We start from the raw sequence: 26849 nt of genomic DNA on the forward strand, positions 1-26849 counted from the left end.
ATACCTCCTTACGAACATCCCCATGTCTTCATTCGAATCTTTATCATCATCACTTGATTCACTCTCACACGCATCATTGGTGGATGACTTATATCTTGAAGCCTTTAAAACGATAGACTTCCTTTCGGTGCTCTTATCTTTCTCCTTCTTCTCCTTCTTTTGACTCTTCTCATGTTTCTCAAGATTCATGAGCTCTTGAAGCTTGCCAAACAATGTTGTCATGTCCAATGTTCATAGATCATTGGCTTCCTTAATCGCGGTGACCTCTGGTAGCCAATCCCTGTTAAGATATCTTAAGATTTTATTAGTTGCAACATTATTAGAGGTAGTTCTACCAAGAGCATTTAACTGATTGATTAGATGAGAAAATCTCTTTTGCATATCGGTAATGGTTTCACCATCCTCCATATGAAAAAGGTCAAATTCTTGAGTTAAAGTGTTGATTATAGCTAATTTGACATCATTGGTTCCCTCATGGGTAATTTGCAATGAGTCCCACATAACTTTAACACTAGTACAATGGGAAACCCTATAATACTCATCAACACCTAAGGCGACAATGAGCATATTTCTGGCTTTCCAATCATAGCTATACTTTTTCTCATCTTCTTCATTCCATTGTGCTTCATGTTTAGGTATAACAAAACCATCCGCATTGGTCATGGTTATTTCCATAGGACCATCTTGGATGACTTTCCATACTTTCCTATCAATAGAGTTAATATGGATATGCATACAATCTTTCCAATAACTATAGTTTTTACCGGTAAAAATAGGTGCCCTATTGTACGCCCCTTTAGGATTGTTACTAATTTTCTAAAACGTTATATGCGAAGCACTAGATGAATCGACGCTCGTGATACCACTTGTTAGATGATAATACCGATCTAGAAGGGGGGTTGAATATATCCGTTTTTGAAATTTAGCGCTTTTTTAAAAATGTTTTCAACGGTTGTGGAAGCACCCTAGATTTTAATCGTCTAAACGACCCGTTAATGGAAAGATCATATATGCGTGAAACCGAATAGAATAACTACGATAGAGAAAATCAACCATTATCTAATTCAATTGATTAACTACCACAATCCTTGATATCATTACCTCTAATAATGCGTCAACACAATAAGAGAGAAAGTAAAATATTAATAGATTTGTGTGAGATTAGTTTTATCAAACACTTGGTGTGCACTTCACACCAAGTATCAATTTCACTCAAATTGAAAGTGCAGAATTTTACTCAGTTGCAATAAAGGTGATTGAACCAATTTATTGAATAGTTACTATGCATAACAATTTAGCGATATTTATTTTACTATTAATTTCATACAAAGCTTAATTTCTATAGAATTTAAAGAGATAAGAGATAGAGAGAACAAGACCGGATTTGTTAAGGCAGATCCCATATCGTCCTCGCTTAGAGTACAAACTTCAGCTCGACTGCTTTTGAACGCAAGTCGCTTGAACCCTAAGATTTCTTCACAATCCTCCGGTTATTATTACTTGTTTGACCGATCCCTCTGTTCTTCAAACTTTTCACTCGGCTGAATCTGCGAAGCAAAGGTTAGTGCAAAAACCCCCAATTCTTGGAGGACAAAACCCCAATGGTTTTATTCAAGAAAAACCCACATAAAGCCTAAACCCAAACTAAGATTAACCTAATCTTATTTGGACGTTATCACAGTAGCAATGCACAATGCTCAACAAAGATTATTATATGTGATTATTGAGAAATGCAATGAAGAATGAAGATGATGAGTGAGTTGGTGTATTTCTTTCACTTTTCTTGTTTTTATGTTAAAGAAGAGACACTTGAATATTTATATGATGCATGGACCAAATAACAAACATGACAGAATTATTTTGCAAAGTTACACAACAGAAAATTAAGTCTAAGTAGCGGCCAATCGACTTGTTCATATAGGTCACTCGAATTGTGTGGACCCGAAGCAAAATTATTCAAGTAAAACAGGCGATGAGTCAACTCAAACAGGGGATAAGTCGACTTAAACAGAGTTTTTTCCAGGGTTGAGTCGACCTATGACTCGACCTCTTTAGACTCGTGGCTACATGGTTTAAATGAAAATAGGTAATGAGTCGATGCAATAAGTGGTTGAGTCGACTCATTCAGGTTTCCCAGGATTGAGTTGACCTGTTCAGACCCGAAAGTTTTGCTCTAAGTCATGAGTCGACTCACAGTTCTTAAACTCTCAAAAATGAGTTTTAAGATATATTTTGACCAATTTAAACCGATCTCTTATGAATCTAGGATATTTACTATGATCAAGTGCATGATTCACATTTATGATATGCTCCTATATGCTTGGACATGTTGAACCTATATTTTGAACATGTTAGAGGATGAATGCATTCTATGCTATGATGATATTATCCAAAGTACACGTTGTGGGTGATTAGAAAGGTTTGACATCATTAAAATAAGGACTAGGTATATTTTCCCTCACACACTTTTAAAACCATTTGCACACTTAGCACTTTTTTCCCTAAATGACTTATTCCATGAATCAGTTATATGCTATGTTGTTTAACGTAACCATGTCCAGCTAAATCCTTAGTGATGGAATGTGAGGAACGTCGTTTTGCCGATACTCCGCATGTTGTATCTGTAGAAATACTTTAGAGGATGGTTTGATTTTAATACAAGCTTTCTGGGTTTAATTTGATTGATTACTACGAAAGTAGATCCGTGATTAAGTCGGGTAAGATCGAAATTCATTCGACATTTAAGATAAAACTTGATTAGTTTTTAATTTACAAGAACAACGAAAGCACTTTGTTAAATTAATTAGGAGATTTTAATATTATTAGAAAGTGATTTTAAAACTATTTTCGGAAACGTTTATAGGTTTAGGATCCGGTTGGACGAGCATATGCCGGAAACCATTTTATGTTAAAAGTTTCCAATCAAACGCACTTTTCAACTGAGCCTTAGAGGTAATTATATAAAAATGATTTTTCACTTTAATGTAATACGCGACAGGTATAGATTAGAGGTTAGGTCTGATTCCGATTACACCAACGCGAGAATTCCTTTTTAATTAACTCTTTTCAAGAAAGAAAATATTGCCCCATAAGTAATTCTATTTAGAAACAATAAGAGTACTGTTTAATCCATGTGCATTACATTCCAGTATCATTTTCTCTGAATTTATCTTCACTATTTTTAATTCCTGTGCACTTTATACACCTGTTTGATTAGCCTTAGATAAATACTGTAACGATGGTAATCGATAGATTGACATTGGTCTCTGCGAGATCGATAATCTTTTATATTACTCTGACGTATTCCGTATACTTGCGGAAAGCACACATCACGTTTTGAGACGTTTTTTTTTGCAAAATGCAACTAAAAGGTTAACTTTTAGAATAATTACGCATGCGATAGAAAGTATCGCGTGCGCGATGCAAGTATTTAAAAATCATGTGTGTGATGGAAAAATCATGTGCGTTATGAGGCTATTTTCTGGGCTTTTCTAGTGCGCTTTGACTGCTTTAAAAAGGGAAGTTTGGTACTTTTTCAAATGTTCTTAGTTTTACACGTGAAGAAAGGGTTTGCTGCATTAGAAAGCATATTTGGAGAGCATTTGAAGCTATTGGAGGCCATTTCTTCAAGGGATTTCTCATGCAACCTTCTTATTTAGATTTGGTATTCTAATTTGCATTATGAGTAGCTAACTCTCTTTAGGTTAGTTTGTGTTTGATGAACTTATTTTAATATTGTTGGGACACATGTTTGATTTGATATTGCATGAATAATTTGATCTATAATTCTATTCAATTGCACCTTATTCTTAATGCTTTTTATGTGAGATACTCTATTAATCTGATTTTGGGCACATAGGGAATACTGACCATTAGTCTATATGTTGGACCTAGGTGTCGCATCTCGAAAAATACGATTCCTCGCGAAGGTCGCGGAAAAAATTTACGTTCGAACAGAGTCGCCACCGAACTTTATTTATCCCAATGAAGGAATAGGAAAATATCGATAAAACCTTTAGGAAATAGAATAATGGTCATCGCAGCCATATTCGGGTTCGGGAGTGGATTACGTAAGGGGAAGGTATTAGCACCCCTTACGTCCGTTGTACTCAACGGGGACCTTTTAGTTCTAATGTGCGTTTCGAGTGTTAATTTATGTTTGTTTGTTACCTTTGGGTTATAAAATGTTGAAAATGGAAATGGATGAGAACCTCAGAAAGGAGAAAGGGGAGGTTTTTTATTAGTGTGCTCGCGAAGATACAACAATCTCCTGCCCACGTATCCTTATGGTATAATAAGGAAATCAGAGCATTCGTAGTTCGGGGATCTACGGTTGGTTGGTGTCTTTTAGTGAATAATTGTTTAGATCGCGTTCTAAAGGCTAAACGTTGGCTTGTCTACTCTCGGCGGAGGCTTAAGCACTAGTTTGTTGTGCGCATTAGAAAAGATTAAACAATGTTCTTTCTGAAAAGAGTTTTGGTCAGACGGGGGTGACAAGTTGGGTTAATATGTTGGATGTTTGGTTTGATCGATTTCAATCGCATGAGGGCGAGGAAAAGATAGATTTGATGTGTTAAGATATTTTGTTGGATGACTATTACTCGGATGGTCGAGTAAGACAACTCGTATCTTGACAGTCGGGAAAGGGAATAGAAGACTCTAGACCACTTTCTTTTTCATCCTTAATTATAGAAAGGATTTGATAATAATTAAGGTGTTTTGAATGGATGACGAATACTCGGATAATCGAGTAAGACAACTCGCATCCTAATAATCAGGAAAAGGCAATAGAAGACTCTAGACCACTTTCTTTTTCATCCTTAATTATAGAAAGGGTTTGATAATAATTAAGGTATTTTGAATGGATGACGAATACTCAGATAATCGAGTAAGACAACTCGTATCCTAATAGTCGGGAAAGGGAATAGAAGACTCTAGACCATTTTCTTTTTCATCTGAGTAGTTATAAAAATAAAATTGTGTATGGTTGATGTGTTTTTAGAATAAATGACAAGTACTCGAATGGCTGAGTAAGACAACTCATATCCAAGTATTTGAGAAGAGGAGTTGAAAGCTCAAAACCATCTCCTTTTTCGTATAGTTTGTTAAGAAAATGATTTAATTAAGTTGTATGTTTATGGAAAAAGGACAATTGTTCGACTAACCGAGTAAGAGAACTCGTATTCAACCAATTGAGGAGAGAAATTGAAAACTCAAAGTCAACTCCCTTTTCATTTAGCTTACTGTGAAAATAATTTGATTTTATCGGGGTTTGGAGGTTTGTAGAGTAACGACAATTATTTGACTAACCAAGAACTTGTATTCAAATAGTCGAGGAGAAAAATTGAAGACTCAAAGTCATCTCCTTTTTCATTTCTTATTGTAAAAGGATTTGATTTATTTGTGCTTAAGTGGATAGAAATGACGACTATTTAACTAACTGAGTAAGAGAACTCGTATTCAAATAATCGAGGGGAGGAGTTGAAAACTCAAAACCATCCCCCTTTTCATTTCCAAATGAAATGGTATTTAACCGTAATTAGGTGTTTTAATTTAATTTTAATAAAAATACTCGACATCGGATCGAGGTTTTAAAATTTGTGTTTGCGAATAAATTGGATTTTATTTAGTGAATCAATCATCTACCCGATTAATTAATAACCGAATAGGTCTCATTATAAGAAAGCCCAAGAGTAAGCTATGTGAGGTTGATGGCGATGCTTAAAAGCGATCGACTTACAAGGGTATGGAAATGGTCTCGATATTGAATCAAGAATTGATTGACTTTTAAATAGTTTATGATTTTTGAATCGATGAGATTGAAATGGATTTAGTTTATGAATTAATGATGAAGCTGAATAAAATCAAGTTTGAGGATGGTTTGAAATTGTGATAATGAAAAAAAAAATTGATCGATATTTAATTATTAAAATTAATTTTTTAAAATTCAGTTAAATCGATTAATTAAGTCAATTAAGATTAATTATCAAAATTATTTAACTAAATTAAATAATTAAGTTAATTAAAATTGATTAATCAAAATTAAACTAATTAAGCAAAATTTTAATCAATTAACTAATTTAATTAAAAGAGAAATAAATAAGTGACAATGTTGATTTAAAAAATGATCGGATTGAATTAGCCATAATGTGCTTAAAAACCGGTTTGCGCGTAGTGACAACACGAGTAATGTCATACGCAAAATCTAACTCGGTGAAAATATCCAATTGATATGTTGAAATTTGGGCGGCACAACGACATAAAATTGTCGAATCCGCGGATCAAAATTCCGACTTTATCGCAATGGAATCAAATTTAAATAGCAACCACTCAATATTATTTACAATATGTTACCAAAAATCAGCAACAACACGACATAATCGGATCGAAATTTACATGCACCGCAATATTCTATTAACATTATACTTACAAGTTTTATAAACAAACAACATTTTAAAACAACAGTAATACAAATGATAAATTAAAACACAAATGCATATGCACCATGTTCATGGAATAAAAACAAACCTGCGGTATTACAAACCAACTTTTTAAAAAGCCATGCAATTCAATATGAACACCATACTCATGAAATAATAACGTTATGTGTAATATCAACATGCAATATCAAAATTATAGTATAACAATTCAATAAATACTATCACTAATGGCTATGCAAAAGAAATTCCATATGTAACATCAAAAATTAATATAACATTAAACAATCATGAACCAATAACATCTAAAAAATTGAATTGAAATTAAACTTAGTAACATTAGCAACTTGGATAAAACTGAAATTTGATTCAAAAAATTACTGTAATATCGAATTGTTGACAGGAAATGAAACCAACGGTAACACACCACTTCAATATTTATCGCACCGACGCATCCGTGGAATTCATCTCGTACATGGCATGAAAGAGGAAAACAAACATTCAGCACCGAGGTTGTTGTAGAGTTTGATATATGTGCTGCAAGTTACACAACGCTTGGGCTGCTGCAAGTTACACAAAGCATATGGGTTACTGCAAGTGTTGGAATCAGAGTTGTCGGAAATGTCAAATATGTCGAAATTAAACCGAAAACGCAGTGGAGTTGGTGTTTCTACCCTTCCATTTCAAATCCTAACCGGACCAACACCTGCATAAAAGTCAAAACCAACAACAATCCAATAGAAGAACACCTTGCTAACTTGAAATCGTCCAAAACCGTTGAAGCAAGAGGCTCCTTTATTATTCGATGTTGCCGCTGTAGCGAAGGTTGGCTGCACTGTAGCAGTTTCGTTGTTCGAAAATCTTGCGAACTTGCTTCGTCAACAAAATCCTAGCGGATCACAAGTTCCAGGTCTTGGTGATATCCAGGAACTCTGTGGAGGCTGAGAGAATTTCCGATGGTCAGAAATAAGCGACATGAGGGTTTATGGTGTCGTTGTGTCTAGTTGCGGATCTGTGGCGGTAACCATTCATTTGCGCGGTGGTTGAAACAAAAGTGTCCTTGGATATTAAGTGGGTGGTTCGCGGTTCAGAGGGAGAACGGTGAGGGGGATCCAGCGGAATAGAGAGGCTTACACGGCTGAGAGGTGATTGTCGGTGGCGTTGGAAGCTTAGATGTGAACGGTTATGATGATGTTACAGGGTTAACAATGGAAGATGGAGGTTGTGTTTAGGTGATGTAGTGAGGAAGAAGAATGTGGTGGAGGGAAAAGCGGCGATAGGTGGTGGTTATGTTGTATGAGGAATCACGGCGGGTTTTCCGGCAAGGTCGTTGTGAGGAAAAGGCAAGGCGTGGAAAGTTTGCCGGCGGAGATTGGTTTTGTTGGTGGTGTTTGGCGGATTGAAGGATAGAGTAAAGGAAGAAGAATGAAAAGTTTGAGGCGTGGCTGAGAAATTAAAGGAGGTGAATCCAATTTTGATGTTATCCGTTGGATTTTTGAAAGAGACCTGTTTTCTTTTTGTTTTAGTTTCCTGTAGTAGAGAGAGTAGAGAGGGACGTGAGGGATGTGAGGTATCAAACTCCAACTGTTTTCTTTTATTTCTATTTATTTAATTCCTAAGTTTTTGATTGGATGAATAGGAAAAATCTGGATTGCTATGATTTACCGTTGATAAATCCTGATCTAGCCATCATGAATAAATCAAAGGAACACCAAGAAACACATATTTTGTCAAATAATTTAAAATGTCTAGAATGCAGTTTCTATATAATTTAATTGATAAAAAAACAATTAAAATCAATTAAACTAAATAGAATTCATAACTCCTAAAATAAAATAAAAACAGGGAAATTTTTATTTAGGTATCCTGATTATCTTGACAAAATAAAATAAAAATGACTGACGGTGAATGAAAGTCGGGCGGAAATTTGCTCGAAAAAATAAATCGGATGCATGAAAATGATCAGTGCAAAATATACTTATTGAAAAAATACAGCGTTTCTTCAAATTCTGAAATAAGTTTGCACCGGTTAAAAGGCTCATGCGAGTCAAAACGCAACTGAAACAGCGGCTAAAAAATACAACGAGCACACCAGGTTAAACTACATGAACCGTAGATTAATAATACTGGCGTCTGCAATTTTAATTTCGAATCTTTTTATTCGCTGATTTGTGCACGTTCTTGAGAAAATGATTCAACCGATTTGTCTGTATTTTTAATAAATTTATTCTGACTGATATTTTAGTTATTATTCATGATGGAATGCATGTCATGCTGTGCATATGATGCAAATTAAAAATGAAATCGATTTTACAAAAATTTAAATATGCCCGGACAAAATTGGGGTATGACACTAGGGAAATTGTTGTACTTACGCTGGTGGACCAGTGATAGGAAGCTCCGAGTAATGGCTTAGAAATTTACGTTCTATTGTATTGCCTATTCTTGCTTACGCAGGTAGACTAGAGACAGAAACATGAGTATATACTATTGAGCCATACACCAAGGAATTGGGTATAGCGATTTTGTTAATTCACTGTGAGATAATGATGATTTCATTCATGTAATACATCAAACATCGACACTAGAGAAATAGGGGATTCTATACACAACTTGACCACTTTCATATTATTGTCAGAACACTTTATTTTCTTTTCACAATCCAAACTTGAAAATCCCCCAATTTACTATTTTCTACGTATTGCACAATATTGTCTTTTTAAATAGCAGTCCCTATGGATTATATCTTTTTATTACTACGATATTATCAGTACACTTGTAGAGAAATCATCAAGTTTTTGGCGCCGTTGTCGGGGACTGTTGATAATTTTAACAAGGCGACGCTTGTGCAACGTGTAATTTTGTTTTTTATTTTTATTTTTATTTTTATTTTTATTTTTTTATTTTTATTTTTATTTTTATTTTTATTTTTGTTTTCAATTATAAATATTTTTCTTAATTAGTTATTTTTGTTTTTTCTTAAATTTTCTTCCTATTGTTTCTCTTTTTCGTTTTATTTTTGTTTATTTTTTATCTAATAGTGCTATTAAGGTATGATTCTTTTTGTTTTCTATGTGAGGCTAAGACATTCATGCAAGATGACCTCTATGCTACCATGGCAAGGTTTGAAGCTCATTCAAAGGAGCTTGCTATAAAAATGATCATTCTGGAAAATGCTCGAAATTATTTAGAGTAAGAATCTTACATTAACACTGATCATTCATGGGAAGAGGATTCACCATCTCAACTTGAAGAAACCTGACTCTGTTTGTAAAGATGACTCAACTCAATTTGAGAAACTCAACAGGCATCAAGAGACCATGCTAAGTAACATGGAAACATCCTTTAGAGAAGTTAGAGATGCAACTTGGTCAAATATCCAGCCAATTAGCATTAAAACTGAGATATAATGATTATTTCTATGAAAATATATTAGATAGTCCTAGAGATGCGGAATTTGAAAGATAACTCAAAGAAGAATGTGAGGTATGTGATGAAGGAGGAGTTGAAGAAACCTTGATTCAGTTCATAAATATTACTCAAATATAATTCTGGAAAATCAACAGGCAGTAAGAAACCTTACAAAGGGACATAGAAACATCCTTCGAGAACTTAGCTATGCAACTTGGTATATTATCTAGCCAATTAACCTTAAAACTGATCTCTAGAGGAAAGTTTGATGAGAAAATTTTAGATAGTCCTATAGACAAGGAAATTGAAAGACAATTCAAACAGGAACGTGAGGTCATCGATGAAGGAGGAATTGAAAAAGAGAAAGAAGAAGAAAAGTGCACACCATCTGATAAAGAAATAGAAGCAAGAATAAAAGAAGCAAAGGTGAAAATTATATGTGGGAAAAGAACAAAAATGCAATATGAAGATTATATAGTTTTGATGAAACTCCAAATGAAATAATTCGTTTAGATGTAGATGTCCAACTACAAGATCTTCAACAAAAGAATAGTCTGACACCTAGCAACAAGGCTGATAAAAGAGGAGAAATAGATGAAATATTTGATGAGATTTATGCCTTGTTCGATACTATCAAGCTAAAGATAATACGGAAGAAAAACCTTCAATTCCTGAAAGTAATGAATTCCTACCAAACAAAAGGAATAAGAAGGATGACGTATTTTTCGTGTCATATATGTCGCCCTAACACAAAAATCAAAAGGTCAAGCTTAGAACCTTAAAGAAGCACTTAATGGGAGGCAGCCCCTCATATAATTTTTTATTTCATTTGCAAAATTTAAATTTTATTTTATTTTAATTAATTCTTTTTGTTTTATAGCATGTCACATTTAGGAGCAGTAGGACAAAGACTTGAGAAAGGGATTGAAAGAAGAAAGAGAGACTAAAAACTCTATTTAATCCTATTATTTTTTTCTAATATCTTTGTACTTTTTAGTGTTGTTGTTGTTTCAGGCAATGGTTCCAAATCGAAGTCGCTCCCCTCGAGCATCATCATCAATAAAAAAAATGCATAGTAGACCAAACATAACCAAGACTTCAACATACCATGCAAGATGTGCAAGACTTTTTCCACTCTAATGACATGTTAATTTAGAGTTTTCTAAATTGATATTAATTTCCGCAATTACCTTTTACGTCCAACAAGTCAATCTAGAGTTTTAGCTATAATACTTGGTTCCCCTTTGTAGCAATAAATTTATGTTTATCTTTAATAAACAAGTTTGTTGCTGCTGTTTCTTTCAGATTTACAAAATTGTAATTTTAGCACTAAACAAATGAACCATAAGCATAATAAAAAATAAAGGTAATCATCAGGAAAGTTTCTTGAAAATTGAGAGTTGAGGAAGAAAGGAACAACCAACTACCTTGTACTTAATCTCCAGAGATATCAACTAATAAGGTTTGAGCCAAATATTCCATGTTTACTTTTTCTTCTTATGAGAGTATCCATACAATTGCTATTTTCTAGAATTTGCCTTATTTCTAATTTAATCTATTGGTTTGATAAATACACACTGAGGCACTTATCTATGGTAAACTTTGAGCCTTTTCAAACTAACCTGTATATCATGTTTATATCCTTTGTTAACAACTTTGATTCTAAGCCCTTTCTTTCGGGGACATAGCCACAATAATTAGCTAATTGACTTGAAAAATTAAATCTTTCCACCCTATCTTTAGAGTTAGGTAAAAAAGTTAGTTCCTTGGTTATATGCAAAAGTATAAGTTTGGGGTTGCTCTTGGAAGTGAGCAAAGTTTAAGTTGGGGTTGGTATACTAGAGATTTTGGTCAAAAATTCAAAAATAAAAATGAGAAAACTCAAGAAGTCAAAGCAAGTTCTTAAAAAAAGATAAAATCAATGTTTAGGACCATAAAATATTAGTCTATAGTACCAAAGTAAGTAAGCAACAGTTGATATGAAAAGGAATATGATAAAATAAGGAAAACGATGTACCTAACTCCAAAATTTTAATCCTATTATCCCAAATTATCCTACCTTGACATAAGCCCCATTACAACCTTGAAAGACCTCCAAAAGTGTGTGTTTAGATGACTTTGTTTGATTTTATTAATTTTTTTACAAACTTATGGTAAAATAATTTTGTACATTGATTGTGTGATTACCCTGTCTATTCGAGTGAAAAATTACTGAACCGAGAGACAAGTTGAGTACTTGCCGTGTTGGAAGAAGTTTTCCAAATTTGTTCGATTGAAGTGGAGAACTGGAATGATGATCTGGTGACACAATTTGTGATGTTCATTCGTTATTATTGCAATTCATTTTTCTGTTTGAAATGTGCAGTTGCAAACGAGTTACTTGAGGACAAGGAACAAATTAAGTTTGAGGTTGTGATGACAGTTTGTCATTACATGATTTTTATGAGTATTTATGATGAATTCGATGAAATTTAAAGTTAAAGATGATCTACATATGAAGAAGTATGAAGAAAATGAAGAAGTCAAAGAAACAGAGCAAAGCCAAAAAGTCTGGAAGAAATTATGAAGAAACGTGCATTTTTCAGAACAATTTACATCTTGATGTTTGTATAGTAAATTTATCATATATGGAGTTCCATAACTTGTTTTGCGATGCTTTTTTATTGAAAAATGCAGCTAAAAGGAATATCTAGCTTCTGGAATAATCACGCCCGAGAAGGAAAGTATCGCACGCGCGATGCAACGTGTTAAAAAATCATGTACGGGACGGAAAAATCATGCGCGCGATAAGGCTATGTTCTGGACGTTTCTGACATGTTTTTACTACTTTAAAGGGAAAGTTTGGTAATTTTTCAAGGGTTTTGAATTTTACACATGAAAAAATGGCTTGCAATACCATAAGGCATATTTGGAGAGCATTTGAAGTCATTGGAGGCCAATTCTTCAAGGGATTTCTCATGCAACATACTTATTTATACTTAGTATTATAATTTGCATTATGAGTAGCTAATTCTCTTTAGGTTAGGTTGTGTTTGATGAACCTATTTTAATATTGTTGGGACATATGTTTGATTTGATATTGCATGAATAATTTGATCTATAATTATATTCAATTGCACCTCATTCTTAATATTATTTATGTGAGATACTCTTTTAATAATATTTTGGGCACATGGAGAATACTAACCATTAGTCTATGTGTTAGACCTAGGAAAATTGTTGTGCTTATACTGGTGGACTTGGGATAGGAAACTCCGAGTAGTGAGTTAGGAATTAACGTTCTATTGCATTGTTTAATCTTGCTTACACTGGTAGACTAGGGATAGAAAACTCCAAGTATAGATTAGTGAGTTATACACCAAGGGATTGGATATATCAGTTTTGTTAGTTCGTCGTGGGATTATAGTGACGATTTCATTCATGTAATACATCAAACATCAACAATATATAAATAGGGGATTCTATACACAACCTGACCGCTTTCATATTTTGTCAGAACACTTTATTTTCTTTTCACAATCAAAACTTGAAAACCCCCTAATTTACTATTTTCTATGCATTGCACAATATTGTATTGTTAAATAGTCGTTCCTGTGGATTCGATCTTTTTGTTACTGCGACATTATCATTACATTTTCCAAAAAGATATCAAATTTGTGGCACTGTTGTCGGGGACTGTTGATAATTTCAGCAGAAATTTTTGTGGTCTGGCTTGATGGAGAATAAAAGAATGGCTTAGATAAGATGAAATACTGTGTGTAAGCTTAAGGTGAATGATAGGATTGAGATCAAACATATTGGCTTATTCAATAGGGCATTGCTTACAAAGTGGTTATGGAGGTTTACTAAGGAGAGAGACACAATCTGGGCTAGGATTTTGGTTCATAGGTTTAAAAACATTGTTAGAAGACTTTTATCCAAAGATGTGTTAAATAAAATGTCTAGAATCACTTTGGTGGGTGGACCTTATGGAGGTTAAAGAGTAACTGGATGCGAGTAGTTTTGTTAAGTTGGTAACATATAGGTTAGGAGAGGAAGCCATCATTCCGTTTTGGTTTGCAAGGTGGTTTGGATATACAACGCTGATGGAACTATTTCCTGCCCTGTTTGTTGCGTCTGTCAGGAAGCAATGGGTGGTAAGGGATATGGGAGTTTGGGAGGGGACCAGCTGGAAATGGAGGTTATGTTTCAATAATCTGGAGTTGGGCAACATGCTTACAGTGGAGTATCACGAACTAATACAACTGTTGTGTGAAGTCTCCCCTAACAAGGAGGGATCTGATATTATTATGTGACCTCATGGGCCTTCCAACTTATTTTCTGTCAAGTCCTGCTACGATAAGCTACTATAGAATATGGGCGAAAATGTGACGGATCCGGTATTAGAAACAACTTTAGCTGTATTGTGGCAAACCAAGATTTCAATTAAAGTGAAGGTATTTGATTGAAGATTGATTTTAGACAGATTAGCAACGCGAAGCAACCTTATGATGAGATGTATCATTTCCAATTCACGTGATAAGATGTGTGTCTTCTACTTTAACTTTGATGAACACATCAACCATATTTTTGTTACATGCCCTCAAATCAAATTGGTGTGGAACAAAATTCTGAATTGAGTTGGTGTCTCTTGGATTTATAAATAACTTGTTGTAATCATTTGTTGGCTTGGTTTGTTAGGCTGAGTGGGAGATGTTCAAAAAAGTCTAGTGGTGTCATTTAATTTACAGTTTGATGGTATATTTAATGGTCTAAGATTCTGATTATTTTCAACAATGATATCGGTGATCCTGACATAAATGTGCGGTAGTGGTTGTCAATTAGACCACATAATTACTACGAATGGTTTAAATGTCCTATTGATTATCCGTAGGAGTTTTTAATTTTATGATGATAATGTTAAATTTGTACATTGGATCGGAATACCCTAATAATCTTTGTTGAATGAAATTTTTTGTTTATAAAAAAAATATATTTAAAATAGTAATTATTTTGTCAAAATGTTATTTTTGATAAGAAATTTTTACATACTCAAAAAAGATCTTTGCATACACACTAAACATAAGGGAACATAATACTCACAAACTACTACACTATTGTAAAGCCAAGTCCATATATATATCTCAACATCTTAAAAGCTGGAACTCTAAGAGACTCACAAACTACTACACTATTGTAATAGCCAAGTCCATATATATATATATGGAAGATGGAACTCTAAGAGACTCACAAACTCACAAACTAATACACTATTGTAATATATATATATATATATATATATATATATATATATATATATATATATATAAATATATATATATATATCAACATCTTAAAGCTGGAACTCTAACATAATAATGCACTCATAAGTGTTAGTTTAAAGGAATAGTTTATAAACCTCAACCTAGGAGGTGTCAAACTCAGAAAAAGCTTACAAATCCCACTATAATATTAAAATTTATTGATTGAAATTATAAAATCAAATTAACATAGATAAAAAGTCAAGAAGAACTTACACACCTCTTTAGAGGGAGCTTAAACTGTTTAAGCTAAGAGAACTTACAAACTTTAAGTTATGTTATAAAGTGTATTAATCAAATCATTAAATATATCATTCTTAAATATATTTATTTGTCATATGATCAAAAAGAAGAGATTAAAGTAAATAATATTATAAAATTTATAATATTGTAAAAGTTAGTTCAATACAAATATATTTAAAATCTAAATCATAATGCAAATAAAATCTGCACTTTTGAGAGGCATGCTTCAAGAATTTTGAATTTGTTTTAGCTAAATTATGTTGTAAAATGTTTGATTGTAGCATTACCTTAGATTGTTATTTTGGCTAAACTATGTTGTAAAATGTTTGATTGAAAGAGAACAAAATGAACAACTCAAAGATATATATAGCTCAATAGAAAGAAACTTTCACAAACTAATAAAAGCTATTGACATGCACACTAAACAGAACTGAAGAGAACACTCACAAACAAACCACACACCTGATAAGTAGCATATGTCTCAATCTCCTAAAACTGGAATTACACACTACTTATTATTTCGTTATCTTATACTACATTTTGTTCAGAAGCGAGTGAGCAAATTTAGCCGGCAATCTGAATGGGCTTTGCATTGGGCTTCTTAACTTCCTCCTTAGGAACAGTGACAGTAAGCACACCATTCTCCAGAGCAGCCTTCACATCATTAACCTTTGTATTTTCCGGCAACCTGAAACGGCGGTGGAAACTTCCCTGACTACGCTCAGCACGATGCCAGGTGTCACTCTTGTCTTCCTTTTCAATTTTCCTCTCTCCGCTTATCTTGAGCACACGATCTTCTTCTATTTCAACTTTCACTTCTTCCTTCTTCACTCCGGGAAGATCGGCCTTGAACACGTGAGCCTCTGGCGTTTCCTTCCAGTCAATGTGAGCGTTGGCAAAAGCTGCCGTCTCGTTGGTGGTTCCGGTGGCTGATCTTGCTAGTTGGAAGTTCTGGAATGGATCCCATAAGTCTAGAGAAAATGGATCGAATACATTAGTTCTTCGTCCTGTTCCGAACACACTTGGAATTATCGACATAGTGATATTTCAGAAAATAGTAACGGCAAGAGTGAGAATATTTTTGCTTGTTGGTTGATGATTTCTTTTCTTGGGTTGATGATGAGTAAGGGATGGTGTGTGAGTATATATATAGTTGTGGAGGATGTTTTGGTTGGTTATTAAAGGTAAAGTTCGCGGAGATTCATGAAAGATCAAGTGTGACATTTTGAAGAAAAGGAAAGAAAAGTTTAATTAAAGTGACATGCCAGCCACATTTAGACAACGCTGGAACTATGAAGAGGTTTCTCGAACATGAGAGAGGAGCTTTTTTTTAATATATATTCTAAATATATTTTATTATTGAGTTATAGAATAAATTATTATTCATTTCTTTCTGAATTAAATAATTTATTTCACTATTTTATTCGTTGTTTCAGATTATAAAATACTTTATTTATTCAATATGATATTAATGTTTATTTTTTCATAATACTATCACTCCGACATGTTCAAATCCAGCATGTGCTGTGTGCTGCAACATAAGATCTCACAGTTTAGAATGTTTCAAAATTTAAAATTTAAATTTTTTCATAAATATTAATAAAAATAAATAAAACATTATTAAAAAAATCAATAATTAAAAAAAATATTATGATAAAAACTCAATACATACAAAAATTAAGATTTGATCAAAATTTTTAAAATAATTATAGTTAAACTTATTTTTAATTAATATATAATTATATTTTTGATATATTTTTTTTAATTATTATAATTGTATTTTTTTAAAATTAAAGCGGGGTTTCTTATATGATTGGGCCGGTCCTACTATCATTTATTACTTATTATTATTTTTATTTGCTTTAACCTTTTTAAATATTATAAATAAATAAAATTTATAAAATTTCATTTTCTCATACAAAATTATCTATTTTTTAAATGATATAACATAATAAAAACATGAATCGAAATACGTAATAAATAGTTTATAAATAAGAAATATTAAACTAGAAATTATATAAATGATATAAATAATTTAAAACAAAAATATTAAATTAAATGTGATTTAAATAGTGTTAATTAATTTGCATAATTAAAAAAATAATTAAATTTTATATTAATTTTTAAGAATTATTGTGTATGAATTATTTTTACAAACACATAATTGATCTGGTGTGCAGTTTTTTTTGTGAAAATCCGATTGTTTATCATCGTATTACAAGGATTTTTTGAGTTAGGCTTTGTGAATTGGGTCGGTCTTGTTGAAAATTTTGGCTGGCCAAAAACAATTGTTGTATAGATTAATGATGTTTGAATAACGAGAGATCTATGGTGTAACAGAAAGAAAATCCTTTGATGCAAGGGTACGAGTCTCCAATGTAGAGATAGTATTATAAATAATATATTTAAAAGAAAAGTTTTAACCTCAACAAATAAATAGTTAAGGTATAAACACTACAAAAAAAAACCTTTTTTACCTCGGTTAGAAATTGGGGTTAACCTCGGTCTCGTATGCCATGAATGATTTTGGGGGCAACGCCTTTTTTACTAACAATTGATTTGGAATGAGTCTTAAGCTTAGGTCTTGAAAAGTCAGAGTCTTTTCACTATCCTCTGAGCTTTCGACTTCAGCCGTAATCTCTATGGGTTTTGGAGTAGCCTGTTGGGAAAAGATTGTTTAGTTTTGTTTTCATCAAAACCATAAAAGGAGAAATCAAATACATACATGTGTTGTGGTAATTTTTTTGGATTTCTTTTTCTTCTTGGTTTTTGTAATTGCAGGGGAGTCAGGATCACATTTTCGATTATAAAGAGAAAGCAAAGTTAGAACATTTCTAGGATTAGCTAAATGTCAAAAAGAAAAGCTTGCCTTTTTCTGTTGAGGTTCTTCTTTCTTCTTATCTTCGCCATATTTGAAGGGACGTCGACATTTGTGTCGCCTTTTGCTGTAATTTCATCTACAATAGGAACATGTGAGAAATCGAAGGTATTAAGAAAAAGAATTTAAATGATTAAATATATATCTGTTTTCTTCTCCGAGTTCTCTTGTAGGCTAGAAAGAAAGATGGCTGGAAGTGGAAAGTAGGAAATCCGAGAACATGTTGGCGGGAAAAAGCCATGCAGTCTCTGTATTCCGTTGGAGTAAATTTCCTTTCCGACCAACAAATGTCGTTCTCCCAAGAGTAGAGTGAACTCGACAACATTTGGCTAAAACCAAATTTGTCTAGCCATTAGATTGGGCTGATAGCCAATAAAGCCAAAACCAGCAGTTCCAGTTTCAATTCGAGTGGAAACGAGCGTCAGAGTTAAAAAGGCTGCCCAAACAGAGTTCGACATTGCAACATCTGAAGGGGTGACACCAGGGAACCTGTTTCAAAACCAAGATGGACCAAAACACCTGTCCACAAAAGGAGCCATGGTCGAAACAAAAGTTTTTGAATCAAGGAAAAAGTTGATGTATTTCATAAAAGTTATTTTTGAAGGGTTGTCATAAGGAGTAACTAAGGCAAGTCTGGAGCCTTCGATACTTCTGCAATCAGTTTCTTCCAACAAAGCTTTCAAATCAATTATATGAAACTTAGGTTCAAAGGTAGCATTTAACTAGAGTTGCAAGAGCCATAAAGGGTCAGAGATGAGATATGACTTGTTGATTTCAGGAAGTTGTTTCAATTTATAGGAAGCATTCCCGAGAGATTGGTATAAGTTGGCTAAAAGCAGTTTGGCTAAAGAAATGTTTCGACCCTCAGGAAGTTGGATTGCTAGAGGACGTATTTTTAGCTATCTGTAAAGATCCTGAATATAAAACATAGTAAGAAAGCCAAAGGGTCAACAAGGTTATGTGTTCTTGATCAGAAACCTTATTAGTTTTCTTGTCATGGTGGTCGGTAATAAAGTTTTTGAAGCTGAGGCGTTCGAAAACAAATTCATGGTCTGTTTTTATGCTAGGGGTGAAAGTTTCTCCAAGAGGGTTCAATCTCGTGATGGTTTCTATGTCGAACAAAGTTGGCGTAAGCATTACATAAGGGAATTGAAAAGTGTTAGTACAACCCTCCCAAAAGAAGATTGATGCAAGAAGCAAGGGTGGGTTATACCTAGGGTCAATTCTAGAGATTTGAATCATGTCGAAGTATGCTTAGGTCTTCCCACTGTTTTTGTCTTTTGCTTTTGACTTTATTGAGACAGGCAAGGTACTCTTTGCTTTGGGTAGAAGGTGTAGATCGAAATACACACGCATGTGTTTCAATGAAGGATAAGTCGAGAGAGCGTTCTTTGAACGTTGAATGCATGGTGACGGGATAACATAGAAAAAAGTTCTATACTTTCTTAGGTTGAGACTTAGCAGTAGGGTATGGTCCTAATAATTCTAGAAATTTACCATAAAGTGTAAATGGAATGAGTACTTGTTTTTGCCAAATGGAGATTTTATCTTAGCCATTGGTGGTTCGTGAATGAAATTCCTTCCTTCCTCAGTTTTTGATGGAAAAATTGTGTAAGCCATTGGATTCTTCCCAATCTCAAATTTGTTGGTTGAAGTGTTAGTTGCCATTGTTAAAGTTTGAAGATCTTGTTGTGAAGAAAATTGATTTTTCTGTATGTGAAAAGTTGAGAGAAAAAGTGAAGAAGATGAAAAGAGAGTAATATGGAGGTATTTATAGAGTTGCTTTCCTCCTAGTAGCAGACACTTGGTGGTCGCGTGTTAATATAAGGCGTTCCATGTTTCAAGAAGTGAAAAAAAATTGATGTGAATGGAATAGTTAATGAGACGTGCAAAAACATGATCTCCTAGAAAATAGAAGCAATGATGGGATTCTGAGATGAACAATGTCGAAAATATGATAACAAATTCCACCATTTTACATTTTATTCAAAATCGAAACATGGTATTTTGAGGGAAAGTTTTTATCTTATATTTTCGACATCAATCTTAAATTACGAGAATATGATAAATATCATGTGATAATGGTTTTTTGTTTAAACAAGTCAAAATGGTTAGTGATGGCCATGAAGATTCCGACGAATTCGATTTTCTGACCAAGAGTTCTAACTGTGGTCGAAATTGTACTCAAACAAAGACCGAAAAGTTTTGGGACTTATTTAATTTTAGAGTTTCCAAGATTTATTCTCTGCAGTCGAATAAGGTGTAGAGGGATAAGATCAAATCATTATTGAAGGACACGTGGAAGCTTGTCGAAGATAAAAGTTGCCTGGAAGCGAAGACGTGGAATACTCTGCTTAGTCGACCATAAAAGGTTAATTTAGGATTAGTATATAAGTAGCATTCATTTTGAGTTTTAGGGGTCCGCAATTATATGCAAATTCTACAAAACTCAAAGTATCTATGTGATTGAGAAAAGAGTTGAGAATGTACACATGTGTTCCATTTTTTACAAATTAAAGTTTCTTATGTTCAAATCATTTTCTGTAATTAAATTACATTCAGTCATTTTATTTGAAGTTCTTTGCATTTTGATTTGTTTAAAGTTCAGTTATTATTTTCAAATTGTACATTTCGACATTGATGTCAAAATCATCTAAAGTTTATGATTCACACAAATATGTCATGGGATCTTTTCGAATTTAATCCATTAAATAAATTGAAATTTGTTTTTATTTACTAAATTTCACGGTAAACAGGGGACGATGAAAGCCAAAGAAAAATTTATTGGATGAGTTGGGATTCGATTTGCAGGAGTAGAGAGGAAGGTGGTTTAGGCATAAAACATTATGGCTATTCTAACCTGTCCCTTCTTAGCAAGTGGTTGTGGAGGATTGCAACCGATTCAAACTCTATTTAGAAGGATATTTTGAGTTTTTGTTATGGTGATTTTCTTTCTTGGATTTTTAACCAATGGATTTACTCTTAGAAGAAGAAATATTTGATTTGTTGGAGGGACTTGATGAGTAATCGGTTCATTTCTCCTTCAACTCACAAATGATTCGCGTATAACATTTATTGCAAAATGGGAAATGGAAAATCGATTAATTTTTGGAATTTTACCAGGATGAGTAGCGATTCACTGGCTTCTATTTTCCCTCTTATTTACAAAATTACAGCTAATCACATTGCTAAGATTGCGGAAGAAGGTTGTTGGATTAATGGTGCTTAATTTTGGAAAATCAACCACTACAAAAAAAATGGGAGAATTATGGCGGTTCTATATCTTCCATAATTAATAGTAGGTTAAACATTATTATGAAAAATTAAGTCGGTTTGAACCGCCATTATTTACAATGTTTTTTTTAACAAAATACTTTAGTTTATCGTGTCGCTATATCACAATTAGTTCCCCCTATTTTAATAGTATAAATGTTTTATCTCACTTTTTATAGTGTTTATTTTAAAACATAATTATATATTTAGTTATCTTATTTTATCTCACTAATAAATAGTATTTATTTTACTAAATATAATTTTTTATCTTATAATTATATTTAGTTATTTTCCCCCTATTTAAACACTATAATAGGGTAATTATACATACAAGTATTATAAAAAAAGGGATTTGTCAAATTACATGACATTTTCGTGTCTTGGGTAGCAGTGATGTGTTGCTAGATACCGCTCACTGTTTATTATGTTAAATACGTGATTTAATATAATTGTCAATGTCGCGAAAACCTACAAGGTCACACACAAAAAGAACGGATTAATGAGAGATAGAGTAAATAAGTAACACCGTAAGGTACGGTGCACTTAAGTGAATTATAGAAATCGTAAGGTACGATGCACTTAAGTAGAATACGACATGCTTAAGTGATTTTCAGTATATCATAAGATATGGGTCACATACACTTATGTTGGCTTTTTAAATTACATCTCACACAAGTGGTTCTATAAATAGAACCCTTGTGTAAAAGCATTTCATTAGATGAAATTTCATTTCTCTCTCTCTCTCTCTCTCTCTCTCTATATATATATATATATATATATATATATATATATATATATATATATATATATATATATATATATATATATATATATATATATATATATATATATATATATATATATATATATATATATATATATATATATATATATATATATATCCCACTCAAAGCTTTCATTCGTAGCAGTTAGCACTGAGACTTAAGGAATCCGTTCGTGTGGACTGAGTAGAGGCGTTGTCACCATTCAACGCTCGTGATCACTCATTAGATCTGCATCAAAGGTTTAAATCCCCACAAGAGGTAACGATTTTTATCACTGATCATGCCCATTCGTAAGGACCACTAAAGGAGAATTTTTTAATTTCCGCTGCGTTTTGGATCACAATTTTCCTTCACGCACAAGGTAAGTCTTTAATTCTCCACCTCCAAATTAACTGTAACTTCTTCTTCTTCTTATATGTGATTCTAGTCTGTAGGATACGATTGAGACTCTATGTGTAAGAGTGATGAGAGAGAGTTGAATTAGTAAGGTTGAGCTCTACTCCATTGAAGCTTCAATGTGAAGCTTTAATGGTGTATTTCGAAGGAGCTTTGTGTGAATGAGAGGTAGCGGAGAGTGACGATGAATGAGAATTCATGAATTTAGAAATTTGGTGAATGGTGAATAATCATAACTGAATCGTGATGTGAGTGAATCAGAGAGGGAAGTGTGAAACTGAGAATCTCTGAAAAATGCAGTGAGGTGATTGGAGAGGGTAATTTAGGAATTTAGTCATCAGTCTAAAACTATGTTAGGGTTAAATATGTTAATTTGTATCTGTTAGTTTGCCTTTGAAAATCAGTTAGTGATATGCAGAATGTGATATTTTGGTTAATTAGTGTAAGACCTAAATTTTGACCTTAAGATCCCTCATGCTATTTCATCATTTTAAATTAACTCTGGATCACACTTTGGTATCCTCGTCACCCCTCATTCATTGGGTTTTCATTGGAAGAGATCACCAAGCCTATTTTATTGTATCATACTTTATTTTCTTTTGTTTACTAACCAAAATACCAAAAATATGTCTATGTATAGCTTTGTCTCTTTTGTAGGTGTGTGTGTCTATCTGTGCCCCCACCAAGTTCATATCTAGGGTTTGAGACCCTTAGTGCAAAGGATCAATCAAGGAAAGGTTCACTTTGGTTCGAAGCATCATATATGAATCCCCATGTTATTTATTTGTCATGTTAATCAAGAATTCATCAAGACATTTAAAACTTGTTTGCCTTGGAAGCCCTAATTCATCTAGGTATCTTATGTGACTTCCTCAACAAGTTTCTTCAACAATTGGTCAAATATTTCAAGGCATACTTCATGATGCATCATATTATGCATATATTATCCTCCATGAACCCCAAAGATAAAAATAATTTCAAGCTTGCAAGTTGGTTCAAAGAGGTTAACCATAGAAAGTCAACTGATCAAAACTAGGGTTCACTAGACCATATCTCCAACAATTTTTGTCATATGAAAATGATTCTAAGAGAAAAGTTACTATTTATGACATCCAAACAACTTCATGTTGACATCAAGAGCTAATTTGGATTGGAAAGTCATTTTTTATGGTGAAAGATTATAGGTCATTTGGTATGTGCCCTAGTTAGGAGGTCAACTTACAAGGACCATAACTTGCTCAGTTTTTTTTATATGAAGTTCATCTAAGTTTCATAATGAAATTAAAGATGTATTATCCAACTTTTCTTCTTTGAGAAATATAAAATTAAACTAGCAAGGGCATGTACTAAGAGGAAATATTATAGGTTATTTTGGGTCATCATCATTGAACAAGCAATTTTCCTCAACTTCTAAAATCCATAACCCCATCATGAAAGATTCAAATGGTGTAAAATTTGTGACCAAATTGAAGAGGAATGAAAGACCTACAACTTTTATGAAGTAATAATTTTCATTTGAATCTCATAGCAAAAGTTATTCAAGGTGGAAGAAGTGGTCATTTGACTTTATACTTAGAAAATTTTCAACTATATTTGATTCTTCCAACTTACACCTCAAACTTCATCATTATCCAAGCTCCAAATGGAAACGTCTTCAATAACAAAGTTGTTACCCTTCATGTTACCTTTCCATAAAGTCAAAGATCATAGCATTTAGAGAATTTTTGAAGGACTTGCGCATGGGTGTAATGCATGGCCTCATTTGGTAAGTTCAATGTCCAATTTCCATTTCCCTAATGCATGATCCCATGTTATCATTTCAGGTTGATTAGCACATGAATTTGGACCTATCCACATCATCACATGGACCTTGTACACACCCATGCAAGCATGCAACCAAGGGTTTCTATTTTTGGAAAAAGTTTGGAAGGTGTGGAAAATAACTTCCAATGTTATATATACATGCGCTTGCTGATTAGAATGGGGATCCCTCTTGCCTAATCTTTGCATTGCTTCTTCCCCAACCTCCATTAAAGGATAAACCTGAAGATTTCACTTGAAATCTAGTTTCAATTCTCATTCTATTTTAGAATTGAAACTCCAAGAATCCAATCTTCTTAATCATCCATTTCACTTCCTGCAAGTTGTTAGAGGCGAGCCAAAGCAAATTGGAAGCAAGATCAAGCTCAATTGCAGCAAACCGAAGATGAATTTTCTGGATTTTCTCTTCTTCAATTCTCCCTCAATTCTCAACTATTTTGGTTGATCTTTGGTTGTGTGAAGACCTACCAATGTAGGCAACAAGATTGAGTTGCTTTGAGGCAAAATTGAAGCAACTCAGATCATGCACCTCAAATTTCAAATCCATGTATCTTTTAATATACTTGGAATTGGGAGAAATTGAGGTCAAATTCGAGCTCCTGAGCATTTTTCCTTTAAAATAGTGTGCTCACTTTTCTTTTTTGTGGAATTTGATGGTGGACCAATCCGGTGAGTACCACTAGAGAAGATGATCGGAGCCCTAGCTCCGGTGGTGAGTTGGCTTCCTCTCGTCCATATGATCTTGATCAAAGGATCTAATCTTAGCCTTTGGTTTACATTACCATAGTTCCCACGCGTTGATTGAGGAGTTTCATAGACCCCATACGCGTGGCCATCAGATCTGCCACCTTAATTAATGAGGGAGATCTGATGACCCATGTTTTTTCCATTTATTTTATTAATTCTGATTTTTCTTTTAATCCCATTAATTTGATTAATTCATAATAAATCCATTTTTAATCCAAAAAATGAGACTTTCACCAAAAATCTTTAAATAATTTCCTCTTCCATATTTTGAATTAAAATCATTTTTTGGATTAAATTTTATTTTTTTTGAATTAATTGATTTTTGACTTGTTTTTAAATATTTTAAATTCTTATGACTTTCCAAAAATTGTGAAATTTTTTGTCTAAGGTCCTTTGACCTTGTTTGACCTAGGATAAATCCATTGGCCATTTATTTGGTGAGTTGAGGTTTTGTCCTTTTAAAAATGCATTTTTATTCATTTTCTAATTGATTTTTAATTGTTTATAAATTTTGTTGAGCCATTTAATTGATCTTGTGATGTTTGACTTTCTATTTGGCCTTGGTCATGGTTGATTTGACTTTTGTTTGACCAATACTATTGGATTTATGGGGGTTGATGAAATATACATTTCATCCCCCAAAATGAATGGATAATATTAATCAGATGAAATTCTTCCTATGATCAATTTGGGTTTCTATTTCCCCTTTCCTCTTCATCTTTATCCCTATTCTTTTCCAATATATCATTTACCAATGATTTCTCTAATGTCCAAATGCTAGTTGATTCATCAATGACCTTGTGTCAGATGAATAAACATGAGATGGGTTGAGATAGGTCCTTCCCACTTTATTTTTGTGTGTGGTATGTTTTAGGAACTTGGTTCTTTGTACCAAGTCTCTAACATGCATTAACAACAATATCTTTATTGTCCCACCTTAGATAGTTGTGACTTCTACATAAGTCCAATTACGATATCTTAACATAGAGCTAAATTTGTCCCGCAAGGCATAACATTCTAGTAAGTGGGATTGTAAGTCTCCCATCTTCATGGTATTGTGTGAAGACTTAACCTTTTTTCCATTCATGAGAGATAGTGGCATACTTGTTGACTTATCCAAGTGGAGCTCTTCTCATGGATGATGTCTTGGTTCATGTCTTCTTACTTGTGAATGGATGGTTGAGTGTTCTCCAAGGAATGACTTAAACAATCAAAACACTTCACTAACATTGACTAACTTCTTATTAACATTGCTTTACTTTCAATTCATTTACTTAATGCAATTTAAATTTCAGTATCTTTACCATTCATTGCCATTTACATTTCATGCAAGATGTTTATGTTTCCGTCATCTTTACTTTGCACACTTGAGCCATATCATTTGTACTTGTATATATTGTTTGCTTGTGATTTTGTTCTGTTTGTGGTCTTAGGACCTTAAAATACCTAATAACAATAAAAATCCTAAAAAATATGTTGGTGGACAGTTAGACTTGATTTGAACTCTTGGACTTAGAGTTAGGCAACCTCCCAATGCTTTAAGGACTTGGCCAATGCC

The 26849-nt window shown here is 33.1% G+C and overlaps 1 protein-coding gene across 1 annotated transcript in view; it reads right to left on the reverse strand.

Moving 5' to 3' along the window:
• Positions 1 to 16696, reverse strand: part of LOC127118223 (17.5 kDa class I heat shock protein) — a 68380-nt gene extending 51684 nt beyond the window's left edge. Inside the window, exon 1 of the mRNA XM_051048379.1 lies at positions 16202 to 16696. Coding sequence (XP_050904336.1) covers positions 16202 to 16429 — 228 coding nt within the window. The 5' untranslated portion in view covers positions 16430 to 16696. The remainder of the gene's footprint in view (positions 1 to 16201) is intronic.
• Between the last annotated feature and the right edge of the window lie 10153 nt (positions 16697 to 26849).

Source organism: Lathyrus oleraceus, chromosome 2, assembly GCF_024323335.1.
Source record: "Lathyrus oleraceus cultivar Zhongwan6 chromosome 2, CAAS_Psat_ZW6_1.0, whole genome shotgun sequence".
Classification (NCBI taxonomy): domain Eukaryota; kingdom Viridiplantae; phylum Streptophyta; class Magnoliopsida; order Fabales; family Fabaceae; genus Lathyrus; species Lathyrus oleraceus.